The sequence below is a fragment of the Urocitellus parryii genome, chromosome 7 (genome assembly GCF_045843805.1).
Source record: "Urocitellus parryii isolate mUroPar1 chromosome 7, mUroPar1.hap1, whole genome shotgun sequence".
NCBI classification, from domain to species: Eukaryota; Metazoa; Chordata; class Mammalia; order Rodentia; family Sciuridae; genus Urocitellus; species Urocitellus parryii.
In genome coordinates this window covers 42,915,580-42,940,659 of record NC_135537.1, presented here as the reverse complement: position 1 = coordinate 42,940,659, position 25,080 = coordinate 42,915,580, and the positions used below count along the sequence as shown (strand labels likewise).

The 25,080-nt window shown below is 37.5% G+C and overlaps 1 protein-coding gene across 1 annotated transcript in view; it reads right to left on the bottom strand.

The window, feature by feature from the left end:
- The window catches only part of Runx1t1 (RUNX1 partner transcriptional co-repressor 1), a 138,734-nt gene that overhangs the window by 49,777 nt on the left and 63,877 nt on the right, over positions 1-25,080 (bottom strand). Inside the window, exons 2-4 of the mRNA XM_026384806.2 lie at positions 5,882-6,019; positions 3,640-3,881; positions 150-239 (exon numbers count right to left, since the gene is read on the bottom strand). Of these exons, the coding sequence (XP_026240591.2) occupies positions 150-239; positions 3,640-3,881; positions 5,882-6,019 (470 nt within the window). The remainder of the gene's footprint in view (positions 1-149; positions 240-3,639; positions 3,882-5,881; positions 6,020-25,080) is intronic.

Here is a 25,080-nt window from a genome sequence, read left to right as displayed (position 1 = left end):
ACTTACATCTCTATTCAGTTAGTTTCCATCCATTAAATTAAGTTAAAGAGCCTGTCAATATTCTGACCCTCTTCCTAAAAAGAAACACAGTTATGACCTAGCAAAAACATGGCTTGAAATACTTTCCAGACCAGTGAACTGTACAATACCTTCAAAAATGGGATGACAAAAGGTCGCAGTGGGAAGTTAGTAGCTTCTTGCAATTTGGAATGAAATTCTTCAATTGTCAAAGTAGAGTTCTGTGGAGAAAATATGTATTAAACATACATTTGTCTCTTGGTAAATAGCAAGAACGCTGAAACTAACAAATTACTAATGTTGCTACAACAGTGTGATAACAAGCAGACACATGTACAGAAAGCAATATTTTCAATATAAAATATACTGACTTTGTAAAACAAAAATCACACAAAACACACATGAGAGCTTATTGTACCCACCCCTCTAAAACCCACATCTGAACATGAAACACATTAAGTATAGTACTTGGACAATAATGTTCATGGACATTAGCACAGTTTGTTGGAGAATTCCTAGCAATTAGCAAGAACCTTCTAATATTACTTTATGCAAAAAAAAAACTGTCTTGTGTATTTTAATGTACAACAGATCACTATAAGGACCACAGGTAAGTGTCAGAGTCTCTGGATTCATCCCACAAGGCATTTCAGTGTTACCGCTGATGGATATATTCTCTTCCTTCTGTATTTCCATCTTGCATTCTTTCTTTGTCTACAAAAGCATCTTTGCTTGGGGGCAACAGCCAAATTGGGTAGTGTGCTATGCCAATGAAGCCAAAGAAAAGGTCTGAGCCTTCTCTGAGTCACTGCGTTTTGCACAGGGCGAAAAAAACTCCCCAGTTCTCAAAGACATTCCATTTATCCCAGAGGCAATGTGTATTGCTCAACCCAAAAGAGACTGAACAAAGTAACCCAATTCACTCCTAACATACCCCATAAAAATAAACAAGCCCCAAATACTCAAACTCATATCCATCCTGAAATGGGCTGTGCCTCTTGATAAAAGCATCTACTTAACAAACAACTTATTGTAAAGGTGCTGGAAAAACTAACCATGTTTTGATCCATCTTCTATAGTCCCTAGGCAGAATCACAAATGTAACTTCAGTATCAACCTCTTCAGTCCCTTCGATTATTCTAGGGACTGACAAAATTGGGGCATTTGTATCTGAACATCATCAGAACATTGTTCCATCCTTTTTTCTGTACAGCTCCATTTCCTTTTAAGACAACGTATTGAAGTACCAATTTTTAAGTTTTTTTAGACCCTCAAACTCAAAACATGTTTGCATGAAACTATCAATAAATGCCAAATTTCCTGCCCGTAATGATACAAGTCAGGAAACCAATCTCTTAAAAATCTATCATTTTGTTTCCATGACTCATTTTCTATGGGACAGTACTTCCTAACACTTTTCTTAGCTCCACCTAAGTAACAGCATAATGTGATTCATTATGATTTAGTATCTAAGTCCAAATTGTTACTACCAATTGGGTGGCCTCATATATTTTATTTATAATATCTGTATACCTCTGTTTCCCCATGTATAAAATGTGTAAAAAAATCACTCATTTAAGGGATGGTCTCAAGAATTAAATAAAATGGCCTATAGTCAAATGCTTAAAGCAAATGTTTATTCTCTATTAATGCACTCACTTGACAAATATCCATTATCTATTAATATGGAAGACATCATTTAATTAGACTTTACCTAATTTTTCTCTATAAAGTTTTTAGTTAAACAAATATTTTTAAAAAACATTTCACTCAAAAGTATACCATTTACTGTGGGGCACAGTGGCACACGCCTGTAATCCCGGCAGCTGGAGAGGCTGAGACAGGAGGATCACGAGTTCAAAGTCAACCTCAACCTCAGTAAAATGAGATGCTAAGGAATTCATTGAGACCTTGCCTCCAAATAAAATACAAAATAGGGCTGGGGATGTGGCTCAGTGGTGGAGTTCAATCCCCTGAATTCAATCCCCAGTACCAATCCCCCTGTTCCCCAAAAATGTATATCACTTACTATGAAGAAAGAGTTACTTAAGTCAACCAAGGTTTTCTACATTTTAAGTTATGAATTTTTTTTTAACTGGAGAAGTTAAAAAAAGTTGCATCTCAGCCCTGGAACACCTTTAAATAAAGAACATATTAAATGTATAAAGTAGGTTGGGGGAAAAAAAACAATTTTTATCAATAATGTATCTACTAGCTACAATTATTGCTTTGGATTTACTTTGTGGTTCTTTAGCCTAACTTATTTACCTGCTGAAAAGTCTATTATGTAAAACTCAAGAGTGACAAAGTACCTAAAGCATCCTGACACACTTCTGCAAAGCCTACTTTCTGTCCTGGAGGTACGTAAGGTGAGCTGAGAGACTGTGGGAAATAGCATAGCCTTCTGTCCTTGGATTGGAAAGGAAAGGCAATGGCTAAAATTTCAATTGCAAAATCTCTGTCAAATGTGGGATACAGTGATTGTAATAAAAATAAATGATCTATTTCTAGAAAAAGGAAACTGCTGCCTATCATCCAATTTTCAGTTCCACCATAAGCCTGGATAAAAGTACTGAATATATGTCTTATAGCTCCTCTATGGCTCAGTTTGTTATAGGAAAATAGCCTTCCTAAATGCTATAAAATTCCCTGCTTGTGCAGAAAATCTCAATAAAGGTAAAAGTGACTTAGGTCAAAAAGGATATATATGTTCTCATTTGGGGGGTGATAATATACAAAATGCAATATAATACGCCAAAATCAACAATTCTGTTCTCAATCTAGTAGTTTAAGTAATTCTATTTATAACAAGATTTGGTTTAAAAACAAAACAATAATTAATGGTTACCAAGGGTTAGGGAGAGAAGAAATGAAGAGTTATTGTTTCATGGGTAGAGGGTTCAGTTTGGAGTAATGAGAAAGCTCTGGAGATGGACTCTGGTGACAGCTGTGACATGGATAGATGTAATTTCCATGAATCCTACAGTTAAAAATGGCAAGATGGCAAATTTTATGTATGGTTATTAAAACATTTTTTTAAAATTGTTTGCATAAAAGAAGAAATAACATAAAAGAAGAATGTGTTGTTACTTGTTAAAATCCTTATTTGTCGAAGTCAATAATAAAAGTCCCTCAAAGCAACTCAGTTATGAGCACCTAATTAGAATGAGTCAGTAACATAACAAAACCATATTGTCTTTGGTGAAAGTCATTAACAATGCCAGGAGAGTATATTTATTGAAATATACATACATACATATACATATGTATATATTAACATATACATGTACATACATTCATATGCATACAATACATGCATATACGCAAATGAACACGTGTACATATACACAGATACAAATGTATGTACAAACATGCATTTATAAACTAGATAACAATAAGTTTGTATAGCTATCTCTTTTTTGTGTGCCTGTGTCAAATAGTAAAAGAAACCATGGTGAGGGTTGGTCAATATATATAAAGTATTACTGAATAAATCAGACTTGCACACAACCTCCAGTCTCACAGCACAAAAATGCTATGAGAATGGGGTCTAAATTTCTGAGTCTCCCTGCCCCACTCTCCCCTACCCACAGACAACAGGGTTGGTTTCTGTCTGCTTACCACTAGTCCTAGCACAAGGGTGCGGACTCTTTCTCCAATCTCTGGTGAGATGTCATTTCCAAACTGCTGCAGGGTAGTGAGGAACCGTTTCAGCTTGCTGAGTTGCCTGGCACCACAGGCTGGGGGCAGTTGTTGATTAGCCAGAGAAGAGGAGGAGGAAGAGGAAGGCCCGTTGCTAAAGCCATTGGGCGGCGAGGGGGCGCCATTCAAGGCTGTAGGCGAATGGCTTGTGCCATTAGTTACTGTCAAGGGCACAAAATCAGTAGGAAAAAATAAAATAAATAAACTTACAGAGAACATGCACAAGGAAACTGCTATCAAGTTTCTTTCCCCTGAAATCTAGTGATTTTGCAATTACAAAAAATGTCTGGACTTTTTGCAAAATGATTAGACTTCACAAGATCACCAGACTCAGGCACTCTCTCACTAAATGGGTCTACTCCACACACTCAGGGATGGCATTCTGCACAGAAGCTGATGATAAATGGAGTCTGCTGAAACACAGGGCCAGCTCTGCCTCCCATGTGCACATATGCCAACCACCTGAAATGCTTCAAACATAGAACAAACAGCTTTGCAAGTCAGCCTTTTGTCACAGGCTTACATCAATATAACAGGACTATTCCTTCCTAAACTGCTCCCCTAGAGAAAGTGTACATTTGGTGGAGACTAAATTTATCACTGAACATTTTTAATCATGTTTTGTACACACAACTGACAGCTGTGTTTATAGAAATAGACTTTCAAGTTTTAACCTTATACCACCCAATTAGAAGGCTATTTTCTCCCCCTCATATTTCTTAACCACTTATTTAGGGAAAAATGCAAATTTTACGTAAGAAGCCCAAATGGATATGGTATTTATCAAGGAGTTATTTCAAGAAATTGAAAGGAGACACCTCAATCCAACCAAGAGCATGGCTTGGTAGTAATTCAGTGAATTTATTTCCAATGAAATTCATTTGAACATCAAGATAATAATCCATACAAACGAGGCTAGAAAAAACTTGCATATTTCTCACTGAGGAAAATAATGATTCTATTATTTTAATTCAGTTAATTTACTGAATTAATCTTTATCAATCCCATTTTTAAGTATAATTGTGATTAACGATCTCTAGTAACATTCTGAGGAAGTTGTTAGGAACCTGTTCTTCTTACAGTTTTATTTCAAGATAATAATGTAGTTCTTTTATCCCAAATGAGAACCAAAGTAACCTGTCAAGAAATGATAGCTCAGCAGCCATCTCACAGGAGACATATGCCTATCACTGTGACTTTGGGTAACAACAAGCGAAATGTAAGATGACAGGGTTACAACTTGGCACGTCACAGTCTTCTGTTCCTTACACATTTGGAAAGGTCTTTTAAATGGCAGCACAACACTGCATAAACAGCTTAGGATGTGTATTTTTGTTGATCCCTTATAGTCCCACAGATCTATTTTGGCCTGTTAGTTATTTTTTCCTTCCTATGGATTTCATGGCACATGGTCTGTAAATAGTATTATCTGCAACAGATAACATTTATTAGTTTCACAAATCCTCGATGACAATTCTAAACAGAATTTTGAGATCGACTAAAACAAAGCTATTCCCTCTCTCTGTTGGAATATACAGGAAAGAAAGGGAAGTTGCTACTCTGTCAGTGTTATGTCCTTTCCTGGGATGCACAGAAAGCAATACACACCACTGGCTAACAATACAGGATTCAAGCTAAGTGGTAATGGAACAAAGGTTTAACAAAAGCCTGACAGGCTCAAGACAAGGTTGATGCTACCAATTTCAGAAAGGTATCTGCATGAAACTGTTGTGTACAGTAGTACCCTTTTTAACTTAAGGAAGCTAGATTTTTAACATTATAATTATTTGAAATAAAGGAAAGTGGTATTAGATCAAAAGTAACCTAGAAATACGTTCTAAGTCAAAATAAACTAAAATAAAATAGCTCCACATTAGACAAAATTAAAAGTTATAGGGGTGAGAAGTAGAGGTACCAAACAAACTCAATGTTCTTCCTTTGCTAGAATCATAGGAGACTCCAACTCCAAAGAAATAGTGCAAAGGAAAGCAAATATTGGCAGTCATGTCAAGAAGATGAAAGATAGGATACCTACGGACTAGCAAACAGATTTTTTTGGTGTGTTTCGCATAATACATTTTTTCCCTTTTTATTTGCAGGAAAAAAAATTTAATTTAATCTTTAAAACCAAAACACAAAATCCAAAAAAATGACTACTTACATGTTGTTGGCGTAAACGAGCTGGTTCTTGGAGCTCCTTGAGTGGTTGGGGGCGGTGGCATGGTTGGAGGAGTCAGCCTAGATTGCGTCTTCACATCCACAGGTGAGTCTGGCATTGTGGAGTGCTTCTCAGTACGATCTGGAGGGTGCCACCAGGAACAGGTTATTCTACGCCTAAGCACCTCAGTGTTTCAAGTGGGATTTATCTTTTTAAAAAGCAACTGAACAGAAGAAATTCAACATCTTCTATCAATAAACTGCGCTTATCTACGAAAGTTTAAATCAGGATTTTATCATCCAAACTCCACTTAAGAAAGGGTAGCACAGATGGCAAGACCTCATTTGTAACTAGGTTATATTATATCCTATTGTTATTTCTGGCTTGGGCAGATGCTACCTTGGTAGTGTTATATGCAACAGCACAACTTCACTCAAAGCTGAAGCCAACATTAGCAAGAAGCAGAAAATAGATGAGGAAGAAGGATGATAATGAACCCCTTATGACAGCCCAGAAATAACAAAAACCAAAGTCTGTTATGCAGGTGAGACACTGGCAGGAGCTGGTTCTGTGATGAATTTCTGTAACACCTGCCATCCCCTTTCAATATGCCTGGTTTCTGGCCCATTAGATGAAACACATTATGTCTCACAGACATATCTCTCCCTTCAATTTTATCTTCCCTGCTTTAAAAATCACCCCTACATAAATGCTATAAGTTTCACAATGAAGTCAAGCTATTATTTACTTAAAATGTGTGCATCTTTGACCTGTCACTTTAAAAACATGAGACCAGAACTCCAATTAATAATGTCAGACAAGTCAGCATGTAAAAGCCCCAAATTGAGAACTAATAAAATCAAAAGACACACCTATTTTTTTTTAAGTATGGGGCAGATACAGAGAATTTTCCTGATTACTCAACAATGAACATTTATAATGCAGAACTATAGTCTCGTAAGTATACTTTTCCCTTGAAATCTTGAACAGTTTTTCTCAATCCAATCTACTTATTAAAGCAATAAATCTCCGGAAAAAATGAAGTGGGTTTTTTTGTTGTTGTTTCTTTAGATCAACTTTCCTATAAATATTTGTGTATATACCAACCAAAAATATTTCTAGATGCTTCCACAGCTCACAAATATTTCTTATTCAAAGTCTTAGCAAAGTAACATAACAAACTATTCAAGAACAGGCCTTTTAAAATATTATAATCATCGTGAAAATTTCTCAAAATTATTTAAAAGTCAGTTATTAAAAGAAAATGAAAAGCCCAAATTACTATCACAATTCCAAATCTCAGCAAAACTCTGTCTCTAAATAAAATATAAAAAAGGGCTTAAGATATGGCTCAGTGGTTAAGCACCCCTGGGTTCAACCCTTACCCCTCCCCCAAAAAAAATTCCAAGTCTAGTTCACCTTTGTTCAAAACAATTTCTTTAGACTTAGTTTTGTAATAAAATATTTTTTAAAAATCAAAATAATATTGACACCATATTAAGAAAGATCTGATAAAAAGAATAAAAATAATAATTCTAATAAGTGCATTTTGCATGATGATCAGGTAACAGTATCAGGGTCTCTGTTTCTTCCTTTTTACTTCTGGCTGAACAGTAAATGTCCTAGATTGGATAAAAGTGTCCTGAGTGAAACGATAGCAGACACAGAGTTTTTCTACCTCTATCTTATTGTTCAAAAACTTGTTTTCCTATTGTTATTCCAGAGCATTTAGAAAGTAGTATCAGTCCATCATTTATTCTAGAAAAAATACCCAAGTTAGGCAGACTTAAAACTGCTTCTTCAATAAATTCATTGCACATTCTACTCACCTCAACCAACCTCAGCAACAAGGGAATAAATAGCTTTCGGCTTATGTTGCCGCTGAGGGAAGAGGTACAGCAGCAAATACAAGTCTCCCTAAATAAAGGCAAATATTTCTGTCATGCCAAGAAAGGAGGGAGAGAGGGAGGCTTGCCAGAGTCGGCTGGGAGATAACAGTGGGAACTGCTGGTCCATCTGGCTTTCATTCTGCTAACACTCACACGGAACTGTTAGCGAAGGCAGTCCAGATACACAGACTCGAAGCACGTGGTTGCACAGACAGAGAAAGGAAGAGCAGGAGGGGGAAGGGGAGACGGGAGGAATGAAGAAACAAATAAGCAGTAGAAGGAAAGAAAAAAAGAAAAGAAAGAGGGAAAAGAACAACAGAGAGACAGGAGTCTGCAGGGAATAGCTGCCCTCTCAGATCCATGTGCCCTGGCCTTGGAGCTGACCCTTGATGGCCACAGCTCCACCTTCCTATCCTCATAACAGTTAAGGGCCAAACACAGACTTTAAAACAGATCTCAAACCCATGCTTCTTTCTTTTCAAAATAGCCCACGTTAAGAAAATAGGCTGCAGACTGTCAATGAAGCTGTCAATGGGTCTCCTCTTCACACCAGAGATCTGAATTTATATTTATAATAATCTTTTTATTTCTATCTTCATCTCAATTTGAGACAGAGTTTTGACTTATTCATAATTTTGACTGGAAAACATATTAGATACCAGTCTCAGTCCATATTTGTAACATGGTTCCTGTACAAAGCACCATCATCAGAATAGGTAGGTGCTTTCTTTTTCATTTTTAAAATACCATCAACATTCTCAGCATAGTAACCATTGAACCAATGGATATAAAAATACCACCATCCAAAACAGGACATACACATTCTAACTGGAATATATGTATGTGTGTGTTTGTGTGTATATATATATATATATTGCATTTTGACATTAGCCAAATTTCTGCGATGGTTGGCTTCCCTCTGATCAAATGGAGTTCCAACCCAGAGGTCCTACAAACTGAGACAAAGTGGGACCATATGTAACTCATTCTGTGCTGTTCAGAGCAATCAATCCAGGATGGAGATAGATGGTGAAAAAACGGGCCAGGCCTAATCCATACACACACAAAAACCCTCTGGAGCAGAGAGATTTAAGATAAATTCAGAAAATATGTTTCAAGTATTCTGAGCTCTGCTGCATTTGTTTTGGATTATTTGGAAAAAAAAATTCTGAAATATATATTCTTGAAACTTTTATAGCAAACAGCACAAGAGCTATGATTTGACCACAGAAGCATTTCACTCCATTTCAAATTAGAGGACATGGTAAAACCAATATTAAGTTATAGTATATCTCATGTAATTTTTTAAGTTCATGAAAATTATACTTTTCTGGTATGTAATTTCTATTTTTTAGTTGCTGGAGGGGAATGCTGACATTTATTGAAAGAATGACATGAACTGATTTTTTTTAAAAATGAGGAAGAGAAGGAGGAGGTAAAAAAAAAGTGGGGGGGGAGAGAAAAAAGAGATAAAATCTATTTGATCAGGCAGGGAAGGTAATTCTAATCAGAAAGGGCTGACTTTACTTCTACCATAATGATTCACACCACTTATAAACAAGGCGATCTTCTCTATCTGGTAAGATTTCTCTCACTTGGCAAATATCCAACACATATGTACCAAAGATGGCTGATGCATGGAAGAAAATGTGGCATATATAAATACATTATTGATACCATTTCAATATCCAATTCATTGTCAGGGACTTCTAGAAGTGGTATGTTTTCCATTTCCTTTTTTTTTTTTTTTAAGTAAAAAAGAGAAGGTATGGCATAATCTGCCTTGGCACTTCTTTGACTTCAACTTAAACAGTTCCAGATGTGTTTTTAAAGTATGAAAAATAGATATTCTACATTTTTCTTGTTGATATACCATTCCAGACATAGTATAAAAGGAAAGGTCAGTTTTGGTAGGTGGCACATCTTTTCTGTCAGAGTTTATCATATCAGTTATCTCAGAGGTATTATGGATTATGAAGAACTTCTCAGGCATTTAGTAATTAGTCCAGGGTTAGTCATACTTGAAGAAGTTTTGGTTAAGGAAGCTAAAAGGTATTTACAACAAGGAATGGGCGGAGGAGAATAAAAGTTCACTGAATTAGATGAAGGGGAAGAAGGGGGATGGGAATAGGAAAAGCAATGGAATGAATCAGACATAACTTTCCTGTGTTCACATATGAACACATGACCAATGTAGCTTCACATCATGTACAACCACAGGAATGGGAAGTTATACTTCATGTATGTATGATATGTCAAAATACATTTTTCTGTCACGTATATCTAAAAAGTAAAAAAAAAATCTGGAAAAAAAAGAACTATGACAAAGTGGAACCCATGTACTGCTAAAAGATAATAGGAAAGAATTAAATTGGGCATAGAATTTTAACTGGACAAGGTGGCAACTAAACTAGAGTTCTGATAATAATCATTTAAGGACTCCAATGTCTGGGTGTGAGATTGGTTACAGGCCACCACCCATGGACTAGAATGGTGGCAATGGCTACGCCTTCCATCCTACCTCCACGTTTCCCTGATGAGCACTTCTGGGAACGCCCATTCCTGCTCAGAACCCTTCCACAATGCCTGAGAATGGGAGTCAGTGCTGACCTTGTAAGCACAATGGAATGATACAGTGGAGGGATATCTGGCCTATTATGACAACTTCCAAGTTAAGACAAACTGACTTCAAATGTGAACTCCTCGACCACTAGCAGGCAACAACCACTAGTGGCTTACCCTGAGCCTCAGTCCCTCAGAAGTAAAATGGGGATACAATCCTTCATCACTCAGAGATATGTGGTGAGAAATGAGAAAAATGTGTTCAAAACCCTAGCATGGTGCTACTTGTATCAGGCACCAACAGGTGTGAGCTTTGTTCTCCTGGCTATTCCCTCAAATCTATGCTCTATCTACCACGATATCTTCCCTGACTTTTTGCCTTTTGCTTTAATGCTGTGGTTTCCCTGAGCCAAAATGACCTGCACCATTTTGCACATTCTTCACTGCCCATTATAGAACACACACATCCTATTACAGCTTTCTTTAGCTGCCCTAGGCACTGACCAAACCACAGAACCCCTGCCTCTCTTCTGTCATCTGTATACAGTTGGAGGTATCTATAGTATCCACTCCAACCAGCAAAATAGGTAGTCAACTTGATGGAAATATTTTTTTTAATTCTTCCTTAGGAGGATACTTAATAAGTTAAGTATATATACACACAAGGTTCTTATAGGGACAGTGTTAAATTTCTAATTTTCACAAATCCATTCCCTGGGTGTTACTGCCAGTTCAAAGATAATCAACTTTAATTTTGCCCAATGTAATGATGCAGGCCTTTAATCCCAGCTGCTCAGGAGGCTGAGGCAGGAGGTTCACAAATTCAAAGCCAGACTCAGCAACTTAGCAAGGCCCTAAGTAACTTAGCAAGACCTATCTCAAAATAAAAATTTAAAAAAAAATGTAAAATGGTCTGGGAATATGCCTCAGTGGTTAAACACACCTGGGTTCAAAATCTGGTATAAAAAAAAAACCCTTAATTCCCTGACCAAAAAAATGCCATCAATGGCACAAAAATATAGAAAGACATCATGAATTATATAGGAACAGATGCTCCCTGACTGCTGATGGGGTTGTATCCTGATAAATCCATTGTTAAGTAGAAAATATCATAAATCAATGCATTTAATACACCTAACTACCAAACATCAGAGCCTAGCAACACAGTACACTGTAGAATATCAGTTGTTTACTCTCAGGATCAGGTGTCTGACTCAGAGCTGCAGCTTGCTGCTGCTGCCCAGCATGGTGAGAGAGCATGGTACCGCATATCACTTAGTCCAGAAAAAATGATCAAACTTTAAAATTTCAAGTATAATTTCTACTGAAGGTATCTCTCACATCACTGTAAAATTAAAAAAAAAATCCTAAGTCAAACCAATACTAATTCAGGGACCGTATCTAATATTGGAAGATAATAAAGGCCTGAAATTCAGTTCAACTCTGCAATCAAACTTAGTGCAGTTTTAGGCAAGTGTAAGAGTGACCTTTTACATCATGTCATATTATATATCTCAATGTTCCCCCAAATTCATATATTGCTAATGAGATAGTATTAGGAGGTGGAGCCTCTAAGAGGTACCTAAGCCATGAGGGCCCTGCCCTCAGTGACAGGATTGGTTTATTACCGACAGGTTCAAGAGGTAGGCTAGGTAGGCTCCATTTGTCTTCCATCTCTTCCATCCTGTGACAACCCAGAATTCTAGCAGTAAGGCAACATCTTGGAAATACAGACCATGTGCTCAACAGACACCAAATCTGCTGATGCCTTGATTTTGGTCTCCAGAACTGTGAGAAATGGATTGTTGTTATTTATAAATTGCTCACTTCAGAGCTGGGGATGGGGCTCAATGGTAGACCACTTGTATAGCAGGCATAAGGCCCTGGGTGCAATCATCGGAACCAGAAAATAAATAATTAACTCACTTAATAAATAACTCACTCACTCTGAGGTATTTTGTTATAGCAGCATGAACAGACTAAGAAAATAGGCCTTAGCAAGGCATGAAATCCCATGCCTGTAATCCTGGCATCTCAGAAGGTTGAGACAGGAGAATAGCAATTTTAAGGCCAGACTTGGCAACTTAGAAAAGCACTAATCAACTTAGTGAGACCTTATCTCAAACTGAAAAGCAAAAAGCGCTGGGGATATAATTCAGGGGTAAAGCACCCCTGGGTTAAATCTCTAGTACCAAAATAAAAAAAGCGGGGAGGGGAGAAAACAGGTGCTGGGCACAGTGATGCAAGCCTGTAATCCCAGTGGCTCAGGAGGCTGAGGCAGGAAGGTCACGAGTTCAAAGCCAGCCTCAGCAAAAGTGAGGCACTAAGCCCCGTTTCTAAATAAATATAAAAAATAGGGTGGGGATGTGGCTTGGTGGTCTAGTGCTCCTGCCTGAGTTCAGTCCCAGGTACTCAGAGAAAAAAAAGAAAGAAAGAAAAGAAAATAGATGTTTTATGAATATTGTTACTTCATAAACACAAATTTTATCTTATCTTTTCTGCAATCTAAAACTTTAAGCCAGGAGAGGTGTCAAACGCCTGCATTCCCAGCAATTCAAGAGGCTGAGGCAGGAAGATCACAAATTCAAGGCCAACCTCAGCAACTAAGGGAAGCCCTGTCTCAAAACAAAACAATAATTAAAAAAAAAAAAAAGACTGATAGCTCAGTGGTAAAGTGCCCCTGTGTTCAATCCCTAGAACATATAAATAAATAAAAACTTTGGGAGGAGAGCTGGGAGTATGGCTCAGTGATAGAGAACTGGCTTAAACAGATGTGTGAGATCCAAGTTTGATCCCTGGCACTATAAAAATTAAATTTAAAAAAATTTTAAATGAATTCTTTGGGAGAGTCTGTCATGCACAGGATAAAATGCAGACTCTTTAGCTTAGGTCATGTCCCAGACACCACCATCACCATCTCTCCCTTGTAGAGTGCCCTGATTTGTTCAGGTACTCACCATTTCTCCCTAGTTCTTGGGGGAAGATCCTCCTTATTTTACATTAATCAGGTTATCAATTACACGTGGCACGAACTTGTCATCCCAGAGGCTGGGGAGTTTGAGGCAGAAAAATAAATAACTAACCACTTTCTTCTTATCAGTAGTGGGTATTAAAGTCCACTTCTGAACAATGAATCCCAAAGGAAAGCCTATGGAAGAGGTTCTGATAAAAAAAACTTCCTCACTATATAAATGCAGACCCAATAACCAGCCTTATGTGGTGGCACATGTCTGTAATCCCAGCACTTTGGGAGGCCACGGCAGGAGGATGGCAAATTCGAGCCCGGTCTCAGCAACTTAGCAAGACCCTATCTCCAAAACAATAAATGAATAAATAATAAAAAGGGCTGAGGCTATCTCAATGGTACGGTAGAGTATTCAAGCCTTAGTATTCCTTCCCCCCCAAAAAAAAATTGTCCTCTAACCCCAATTTTACAATTGCCACTTTTTTCGTGTGTGGGATGCTAGGGATTGAACCCACAGATTTATGCATGCAAGGCAAGCACTCTACCAACTGAGCTATATCCCCAGAATGCCACTTTGTTTTTAATCCACAAAGCATATATCCAGGGATGGGGTTGCGGCTCAGTGGTAGAGTGCTTGCCTTACAAGCATAAAGCCATGGGTTCAATCCCAGCACCATATTTAAAAAAAAAAAAAAACTAAATAAACTAAATAAAGGTATTGTGTCCATCTACGTCTAAAAATATTTAGAAATATATATATTTATCCATTATCTGGCTTCTCTGTAGCATCATCTGTAGCATCCGATACCACCTACCACTTCCTCCTCCTTGAATCATCAGCAGCCTCAGGATCCCATGAGTCTACTCTCTCCTCAGTTTTCTCTTGCTTCTTGGGTGCCCCTTCTAAATCTAAGAGTTCTCAATTCTCCACTTCTGTGATAATTACTGGTATTCTTCCCCAAAGTCCCTTCTTAGGTCATCTTCAAATCTTCACTCGACGGCTTCTCCTTACTAACTTATTTGTACCACCATGGTTATAAAGGGCTTGGACTCAGAGGATAAACAAGGATTTGAAGATCAGTTCTGCCATATCCTATGTAAAACTCACCATGTATTTTCAACCCCATGTGTGGTGGGAACAAACTCAGACGACATAAACAACATGCTTAGCCAAATGCCTGACGTGAGGTAGAGAGCACTCTTTAAAGAGTGGTTCTATTCACACTGTGCCATTTTATGGATGCCTTCCATTACTTTAGCCTAATAGAAGTTCTAGACCCAGACATCCAGAGGATGAATTTCTACTGCACTAATTCAAGCCTCATCAACCAACCTGGCCTGTCCAACAATTGCTGAATGGATTCTCTTCCCTGTGCCACTCATTCATCTCTATCCCCCCTCCAAACAACATCCAGCCATTTTTCTACATGTGTCAAAATGTGAGCAAAGACCCTGCTCCTCTCCTTGTAGTACTCCTCAAAGATCTGTTATAACCTTGAATAGAAAGTTGACATTCCTTAATAGAGCACAGAAGGAGCTTTGTGACACATCTTACTTCTACAACTGCTCCAGACTCAGCTTCATTTCTCTCATCCACTCCATTCCCATCTCCAATGCCATCCTAAATTACTGAAGGTCTTTGAATTTTCCCTTCACTAAGGCTTTCATACATACTGCATCTTTTTTTCTCGAATACTCTTCGACCAACATTGCCTTGGTCTGTCCATCATTCCTTTAAAAACTCCATCTGGGTGTCATTTTTACCAGAAACCCTTTGCTGACAACTCTTCCATCTGCAGCTGGTGCAGACTATACTGTGTTTTCATACTACATTGTCTAGATCCCTCTAATCACACAGTATGTAGGCCATAATTCACATAAGGACAATAGTGGCTTACTGACTTATTTGTTTGTACTGGGAATTGAACCCAGGGGTGCTTAACCACTGAAACACATTCCCAGTGCTTTTATTTTTATTTTTTTATTTTGAGACAGGGTCTCACTAAGTTGCTTGAACTTGCAATCCTCCTGCCTTGGCCTCCCATGTTGCTGAGATTACAGGCATGTGCCACCATGCCCAGTTCTTACTGTTTTTAGATTCCTGGCACTTAGCATAGTCCTCCACACACAGAAGGTTCTCAATAAATTTGATTATTTTAAATGAATGTTTATTACTGTGAGATCTTAAAGCATGCCTGTAGTCTCAATTTTGAGATTTTAGGACTTTCAGGAAACATGAGAGTTTAACTCTCAAAATCATCCATGTACTTTCTCCCCCATTATCCAAAAGTAATCCTAAAAAGAAATTTTACATTCTGAAAACATTAAGCCACCAAAGATAAATCTATACAAATGCTAGCAAATTATTTAACAATTTTAAGCACCTTTCAGTAATCACAGAACATCCCCTATGTTTTAGTAAATTATAATGGGGGTGGGGGAGGTAATGTAAGACAATTTTATGTACATATGACCTACAGAGTCTCCAAAAGCTTACTGACAATAATAGTGTCAGTGTAACATAAATAACATCATTGAAATAAAGAGGAGAGCTTTTCTTTGGTACCAGGGATGGAACTCATGAGCATTTAACCAGTGAGGTATATTCTCGCCCTTTTTATTTATTATACTGTGACAGGTTTCATCAAGTTGCTTAGAGCCTTGCTAAATTGCTGAGACTAGCCTTTAATTTGTGATACTCCTGCCTCAGCCTCCCAAGCTTCTGGGATTATAGGTATGCACCACTGTGCCTACCCCTAAAAAAGCATCTGATGAACCAAAAATATACACTATTTGCTACATTCAAGTTTTTCTGTTGTTGTTCTATCCATGATGAGATTACAGATTTTTTTTTCCTTACTATTTTCCTCTGTTCTACAATGAACATTTTATTCTTATAATCCAAAACAAAAACAAAACCTAAAACAAACAAAAACCCTGACAGGATAAGTCAGCCATGGCATGTTTTATCTCATTTTAGACCTTACAGTGAAAAGTTACTATAAATCTTTTCACTGCATAAAAAAAGGACCTGAGGCCCAAAGGGCTTGAACAATTTGCCAAAGGTTATAAATCAAAACTTACTCCAGTCCTTCTCAGGGTTCATTATTATCGTCTGTGATCAGGAAAACTGGAAAACACAACACATTCAGTGCATGTTAAATCTAGGGCTATCAGATGTACTGGAACTACACTTTTCAATATGATAGTCCATGTTGGAATAACATGTGGGTGCTATTTAAGTTAAATAAACCTTAAAATTTACTTCCTCCGTCACACTAGCCACATCAAGTGCTCAAAACAGCTATGACTACATCTGGCTCATGGCTACCATCTTAGAAGGGCAGTTACAGAGCATTTGGCTCCAGACAGCCAGTTCTAGAACATTTCTGTTATCACAAAAGGACAACACCTTGTAGAATAAATGGTGCTAAAATGCTACCCCAGAAATACTGTGTGGCAGAAGTATGTGGAGGTGACAAAGCAGCCCACAAGGGTATAGGGAGGGGAGGAGGAACTCCTTTGGCCTCTTCTGAACCACCTTCCATTGCCATTCATGGCTTTCACTTGATTTGTATTCTGAGTGTCTGTTGGTGATTCCATTGGATTATGAGACAGGAACAAAAATAACAGTTTTGAAACCTGAAGACTCATCTAAGTAAGCTTAAACTTAGAGCAAGCCTGAGCATAAGACTTTTTTAGTCCATGTTATTAATAAACACCAGGATAACCAAGCTAATGAGAACAAGGCTAAGGTCTCAGCCTTTAGATGGGGAAGTCAGAAACTGACCCAGAATCAGAGATGACAACCTGAAGCATTTCACTGTGCATTTAGGGTATATGAACTCTGGTTAAGAAGGAAACCAGGTAGCTGGGCTTGATGTGCATACCTATAATCCCAGCAACTTGGAAGGCTGAGGCAGGAGGATCATAAGTTCAAGACCAGCCTCAGCAAACTTAGCAAGAACCTATCTCAAAATAAAAAATAAAAGGCCCTGGGGATGTAGCTCAGTGGTAAAGCACTCCTGAGTTCATTCCCTGGAAAGAAGGAAAGGAAGGAAAAAACAAACCTGGTAAAGACCAAGGAAAACCTATACCAATCCGTACTATTTATGGAAAAACCAAATAGAAAACAATTTGGATCTTCTCTATTAGGAACAATAGGAGTTCCTCTTCCCTTACTCTACAGAAATAATCTAGCTATACATGATATGTTATCCGATTTTCAAATGTCTCCCCAACCAGAATGTCAGATCAAATAACACAAAATTTTGTCTGATTTGTTACTCCAACTTCCTCAGCTTTTAAAAGAATGCAATGAGATCTTAGATTTAAAAGAGTGAGATGAAGATTATTGAATAAAGGAAGGAAGGAAAGAAAAAAAGGGAGGGAGAAGGAAAGGGAGGAAGCAAGAGAGGGAGGAAGCAAAACTAGTTTTTACCAAAATAGCCAAAGGCTTCTAAGTAATCCATGGTCCCCTAGGGTGGAACAGAGGATGTGTAAAGCAGATAGGATTGAAGCACACACCCATTCAACTAGACAGAAATTCAGAGAAGCAAAAGCAAGAAATAATCTAAACCAATTTGTTTATTTTTAGAGAGAGATGCCCTGCCGAACATCAAAAAAAAGAGAAAGCATTATAAACATTAACAAATAGTGAAATGATAGTTCTAGCAGAAGAATTAATAATAATTTTGAGAGGGAAAGAACTTCTGGTCATGGGGATACTGTTGGACTCTCAGCATTACTTGTTATGTTCAAGTCTCTTAGAAATGTCATCCCTCCCATGGCTACTATTACCTTAACTCCCGGGACTCCTGCTCTTTATTCTAATCATGAGGAGGTACAGCTACCAAGCTATTGGGGCGGTGGGTATCAAGAGGTGTTGGGCCTTGCTATCTCACTTCAGCTAATGTAGTTCATGTTCATTTGCTTTCTACTACAGAGTCCTGTTTAAGACCACAGGGAAAAAAAGGGGTCTCCAGTTTAAATAAGAAAAGTTTAAGATCTCTGGCACAGACAATCTGCAAATTTCCACTGCATTATTGAAATAAAAATACTTAAGAAAAAGCCAAATTGCCCACATAATAGGAAAGTTATCACCTGCTGTGTAAGGAGTGGAAAAAGACACAGGCATCAGAGGGGCCCAGAAACAGAACATAAGTATCTAAGTAACACTTGGTTGCCAAATAGTGGATCATTCCAGAAGGTGAAAAAAAATCATTAATTAGGGATCCAAGCCTTTTACAGTTTTAAAAGTATACATAACTTCTGCTCCAGTGACATCTTTCTCAAGGTTCTAGAGGGTCCAAGGAGCTTCTGAAGGAAAATGGTAGCATAGACCTCCAGTATAGTCAGTGACAGTCATCCAGAGAGCAGTTAGTATGTCAAGGCAGAAAAGCACACAGGTGCTCAGGGCATGCACCTCTGGTTAAACCACAGACAAGTAAAGAGCAGGATCTTAAATAATTTTTTTTTTTATTTTGGTACCAGGGTTTAAAACTAGGGGTCCTCCACCACTGAACCGATCCCTATACCTTTTTTATTTTTATTTTGAGACAGGGTCTTCCTAAATAGCCAAGGCTGAACTTGCAAAATCTCCTCCCTCAGCTTTCAAGTCTCTGGGATTATAGGCGTACACCACCCATGCCAGGTTTAAATGAATATCTCTTGAATTTAATTGAATGTACAAGAAAAAAAAAGCACTGCTCATTTATACTTCACATTATAGGCCATGGGACAGGAACCAAGTGTTCAGGCAGCCGAATGGCATGCACATTTCTTTATTATGGGTACACCTGGAGCAAAGAAAAAATAGGATAAGAAAGGCAGGAAGAGTGGATGATATCAAGAGTCTGGGAAAAAAAAGTGATATAAATATCTAGCATGGCAATGGCTACAGGAGGGAGAAGAGGGAAAATTCAGGAGATATTTTACAAGTCTTTGCCGAATCCACAGAGCTTAGTAACAAACAGGGTATGAGTTGGAATAGAGAGGCGTGTGATGATGTCAAAGACCAAAACCATATTGCAGTTGAAGAATATAGGAAAAGGTAAACTCAACTAAGCGATACTCTTCTCCTCATATGTGAAACATCCCACGCTCCTCCTCTCTCACACCTGCCACCATCAAATTATTCTATTTCCGCCCTGTGCTTCTCCTATCCACGTCCCCATCTTCACATAAGCCACTACCATCATCCACTTTAACTTTTTCAGAAGCTATTTTGTCTTCATAAACTCTACCACCAAGCTGCAATCTATTTATCATAAGACAAAGAGAATGATCTTCTCAAAAACAAATATATTCACTCTTTTTTTAAAAGTACTCATTTCATGGGGTACAGTGGTACATGCCTGTAAGCCCAGCAACTCGGAAGGCTGAGACAGGAGTATCACCATTTTGAGGCCAGCCTCAACAACATAGTAAGACCCTCAGAGACTTAGTAAGACGCTGTCTCAAAAAATAAAAATCAAAATAAGAATGACCAGAGATGTAGTTCAGTGGTAAAACACCTACGGGGTCAATCCCCAGTACCAAAAAAAAAAAAAAATGAAAGGCATTTATTTAAAAGTATTTATTAAACCATCCATAAACTCATGATTCCAGTTCAGATGATGAGCAAAAAATATGAAAACTAAATCACTACTCCAGAACTACACATTGTAACAATAGGATCAAGAGATTCCCCAGTTTAAAATGTTCCAATGATTCAACATCCTTGAGGATAAAATCCAAAACTATTCAAATGACCTACAACCCAGATAGATTTAACCTCTGCTTGTTTCTTAAGTCCCTTCTCACACTTCAATGCTTTAATCAGTTGCAAACGTCATCTGACCTTAGGGCTTTTCACTAGCCCAGAAAACTCATCTCAACTCAAAATTTACTACTCAAGGAAGGTAAGTTATTTCTTTAGTGATAGCAATAACAAAATAAAGGCTTCTGATGATAATGCAACCATCTTGCATGTTTATACCTCACTCCAGTTACAATGGGGCTTCCATCAACACCATTCTACCTACACCACTCCAGCAATCTTCTGTGGTTCATCTACCAGGTTTTATTTCAGTCTCCAGCTCACTTGACTTCTTGGTATGCTGTGACCTGTTTAGTCATTTCTTATTCCTTTTGTCCAGTGGCATCATTATTCTGGTCACCTGTAGAAGGTTCAATGAAGTGTCATGGATCCAGTCCTTCCTCACCTCCTCATCTTTTGAAATAGCTGCATCCTATGAGTCTCAACCTAGACCTTCACATCTCATGCAAAAAATTCTTTCAGGGAAGCCCAGTCTCCTAAGTGAGCCCATTACTTGCTTAACAACTCTATCTGGATAGCCCATGAGCAGTCATATTTAGAACCAAACCTACCACCTTCCTTTGGAAATCCATTTCACATCTTGTATTTCAATCCCTGAGCTGAATGTCATTTTCCGACAAGCTGACCAAGCCCCAAACACCACAATCATCCTAAAACTTCTCCCTCTCCATTGTTTTTGTTCCTAGTTCAACCCATCCCAATATCTCATCAATTCCACTTGTAAATGCCTTTAAGACTTGCCCTCAGTTCACCTCTGACCTGAACCTTCAAAGCCTCCTGAGCCTCTGAACTGTTTTCTGTACCTCTAGGCCCTCCCTGCCTAGAGCCCCTCCATAGTCACCTCCTTCAGAAGCAAGACTTTAAAAATCTGAATCTGTCAAAATCTACTATACTCACCACACAATTATAAAAGCTAGTGAGGATAAAGGGTCCTCACCTTTTCAATTCTGTATCTCTAGGGGCTAAATATAAGGACTGTGCACATGGCCTTAGTTTTTTATACTAAACCATTTTAAAACTTTTACATTGTCAAGTTGTGTATTCTACCCACATTCTGTAAATGCTCCATTCCTCAAAGTTAATATAATACCAAACAAAACACCAACAGATTTTTTTTTCTGGAATTTTATGGATATTTTAGAAGTTAATTTGAAATAAAAATTAAAATAGAAAACTTTGAAAATGAAACATCATAAGTTTAACCTAACATTAAAACTATAAATAAGCCGGGTATGGTGGTGCATGCTTATAATCCCAGCAAGAGGGGAGGCTGAGGCAGGAAGACTACAAGTGCAAAGCCAGCCTCAACAACTTAGTGAGACCCTGTCTCAAAATAAAAAATGAAAAAAGGGCTGGGGATATTGCTCAGTGGTTAAGTGCTCCTGAGTTCCATCCCCGGTAGAAAAATAAACAAATAAATATTTTAAATAAGCAGAAAAAATATGAACCTCACAAATGGATACATATTTACCTAAAAATTCCGTGTTTGATCAAGATGACTTTTCTTTAGTGAGAAAGAAAGATAAAGGAGTTCATTAAACATTCCTAGGAACTACTAGACAACATTTTTTTTTTTCAGTAAGCTTCTGTCTTACATATGGTAGTTTTCCTTTATCTGAAGTCTCAGTTTCCATGAATTTTGTCATTCCTGGTAAACATTAAATAGAAAACTCCAGAAATAAACTATTCATAAGCTTGAAATTGCAAGGCATTCTACATAACATGACGAAATCTACTGTCCTATTTCATTACATTCTGCCCTAATCTGGGTGTGAACAATCTCTGTCTAGCATGTCCACACCATACGCTCCTTACCTGTTAGTCACTTCATAGCTGTCCTCATTATCAGAGGGACTGTTGCAGTACTAAAGTGCTTGAGTTCAAGTAAGCCTGACTAACTAGTCTCATGCTATGTCACAATGCCTAGTCATTCATCATACTTTGCCTCATCACTTCTATCATCACAGAAAGAAGAGCAAATAAGTATGAGGGGTTTGGGGGGGGGGTGGTTTTCTTTTCCTTTTTTTTTTTTTTTCTACAGTACTGGAGATTGAACCTAGGGGTGCTCTACCACACACAGCTACATCCCCAGGCTTTTTTATTTTTTTTATTTTGAGACAGGCTGACATAGAACTTGTCATCCTCTTGCCTCAGTTTCCCAAGTAACTCAGATCAGAAACATGCACTAACAGACCCAGTTACATCAGGATTTTTTTTTTTTTTTTTGTACTGGGGATTGAACTCAAAGGCACTCAACCACTGAGTCACATTCCCCAGCCCTAGTTTGTATTTTACTTAGAGACAGGGTCTCAATGAATTACTTAGCACCTCACTTTTGCTGAGGCTGGCTTTGAACCAGCAATCCTCCTACCTCAGCCTCCTGAGTTTATGGGATTACAATTGTGCACCACCACACCTGGCTACATCAGATATTTTTTTAAAAGGGGAGAACATATTCATATAACTTTGATTATAATATATTGTTATAATCATTTTATTACTAGGAATTTTTGCTAATCTTTAACTGTAATTAGTTTATAAATTAGACTTTGGTCGGGCACAGTAGCACATGCCTAAATCCCAGTGGTTCTTGAGGCTGAGGCAAAAAGGATCCCAAGTTCAATGTCAGTTTCAGCAATTTAGTGAGACCCTGTTTCAATTAAAAGTAAAAAGGGCTGTGGATAGGGCTCAGTGGTTAAACACTCCTGTATTCAATCCCCAGGACAAACAAACAAACATAGATACATACATATATACATAAATTTTATCATAGGCATGTATATATAGAAAAAAAACCAGCATTTATAGGATTTGGTATTACCCACAATTTCAGGCCTTCACTGGGGGTCTTGGAACATAGGCCCCTGAGGATAAGTCAGCACTACTGTATTCAAATTCATGAGTTCCCATAGGAACAAAAACTAATATAAATTTTTTAAATATTAAATATACAAGTGCATATTTATATAATTTTAGGACTAGGAAAGTCTAACCATGATTTTAAAAAAAGGCAAAACCAATAATATCACTTACTAATAAACTGAATAGAGCAAAATGTACCATAAATACAGAAACAAACCAGGAAAAAGCTACTTGGTATGAGATAACAATGAAACTGACAGTCTTGATAAATAAGACATAGGAAATGCAGAAAGGAAATATAAAGACCTATAGTCCTTTGGGGGGAAAAGTATTTTTTATTTATTCAAACAAAATCATCTGTTTCAAAAAAAGATTCCTTTTTTTTTTAACTAGTTAAGGTAAAAATAACACTTTAGCACACTTTTATAAATGATTATTTTCTTGTAGGATAATCAGGCCTACACTATAAGTTTCTAATATATCAATTCCACTTTTTGGAATTTTTTTAAATAGATATATAATATCAAGTATACAAAGATGTTTATAATAAGGAGTTTAGAAAAACAATGGCCAATTGGCAACTGAAATTCAAACACAACCATACAGTGAAATATAATGACTTGGGCTGGGGATGTGGCTCAAGCGGTAGCGCGCTCGCCTGGCATGCGTGCGACCCGGGTTCGATCCTCAGCACCACATACCAACAAAGATGTTGTGTCCACCGAGAACTAAAAAATAAATTAAAAAATTTCTCTCTCTCTCTCTCTCTCTCTCTCTCTCTCTCTCTCTCTCTCTCTCCTCTCTCACTCTCTCTTTAAAAAAAAAAAGAAATATAATGACTTGTATATTTACACTAAAAAGATCTTTAAAACACATTAAGTGAAGGAAAAAAGTTACAAATCTACATGCTTTACAAGATCCTGTTTTTTAAAAATCTATTGTCAGAAAGACGAACATGTTTGCAAATAAAAGTCTGAAGAGATATATAAAAGATGAATCTCTATCAGGATACTAAGAATGGCTATCTCTATGTCAGTGGTTTGCAATGGGCTAGAGCTTTCAAATAAACTGTCAATTACATTGTGAAAAACTTTTTTCTAGTAGGGCATTGGGGTTCACACCTGTAATCCCAAGGACTCAGGAGGCTGAGGTAGGAAGATCACAGATTCAACACAGACCTCTGCAATTTAGCAATACCCTCTCTCTCAAAATAAAAAAAATAAAAAGGGGTGGGGATGTAATTGAGTGCGACCCTGGGTTCAATCCCCAGTTAAATAATCATCATCATTATCATCATCATCATCATCTTTTTTGCTGTTTTTAAAACTATAATGAACTAATTCTGAATCCCCTGAATAATATCTCTGAATCTAGGATGAATGGCATGAAACCATGCATTTCTGGGCACAGTGGCACACATCTGTAATCCTAGAAACTTGAGAGAATGAGGCAGGAGAATTGAAAATTCAAGACCAGCCCAGGCAAATTAGAGACACTCTGTTTCAAGGGAAAAAAAAATTAAGAGAGCTGGGGACATACAGCACCCCTTGGTATAATCCCCAGTACTTACTTATTTACTAAATAAATAAATAATGCCATGGAATAAAGGTACTCTATTACACTTGGTAACAGAAGTCTTTTTTCTTGGTGAGTGATGAGTAAATAAGTGAGTACCTTAATGTCAATTCAAGTAAAATCTAGCATATCCAGATTTCTAGAAACAAAATTATTTGTTATATACATATATACATATATATATATGTATATATATGAATGAAAGGATGAATATACTTTTATTTGGATCTCCACCAAGAAGGCTGGTCAGCTTCAGATTGAAGGAGTGAAAACTGAAATTCAGACAACCAAAAAGGAAAGAGAGGGTTTCAAGAGGTGAGGTTCTCTATAGAGGTTTCATGTAGAGGTTTCATGTATTTATTACATGAAAATGCTTAATGTATAAACACAGGAAAAGAAAGTGCCTTATTCACGTTGGTACTTCAATTATCCAACAGTGTCCAGCATCAGTATTTATTGAATAAAGATCCAGAGGTGGTATTTAAATAAATAAATTCCTGAATAAAGATCCAGTGGTTCACAAGGTAGA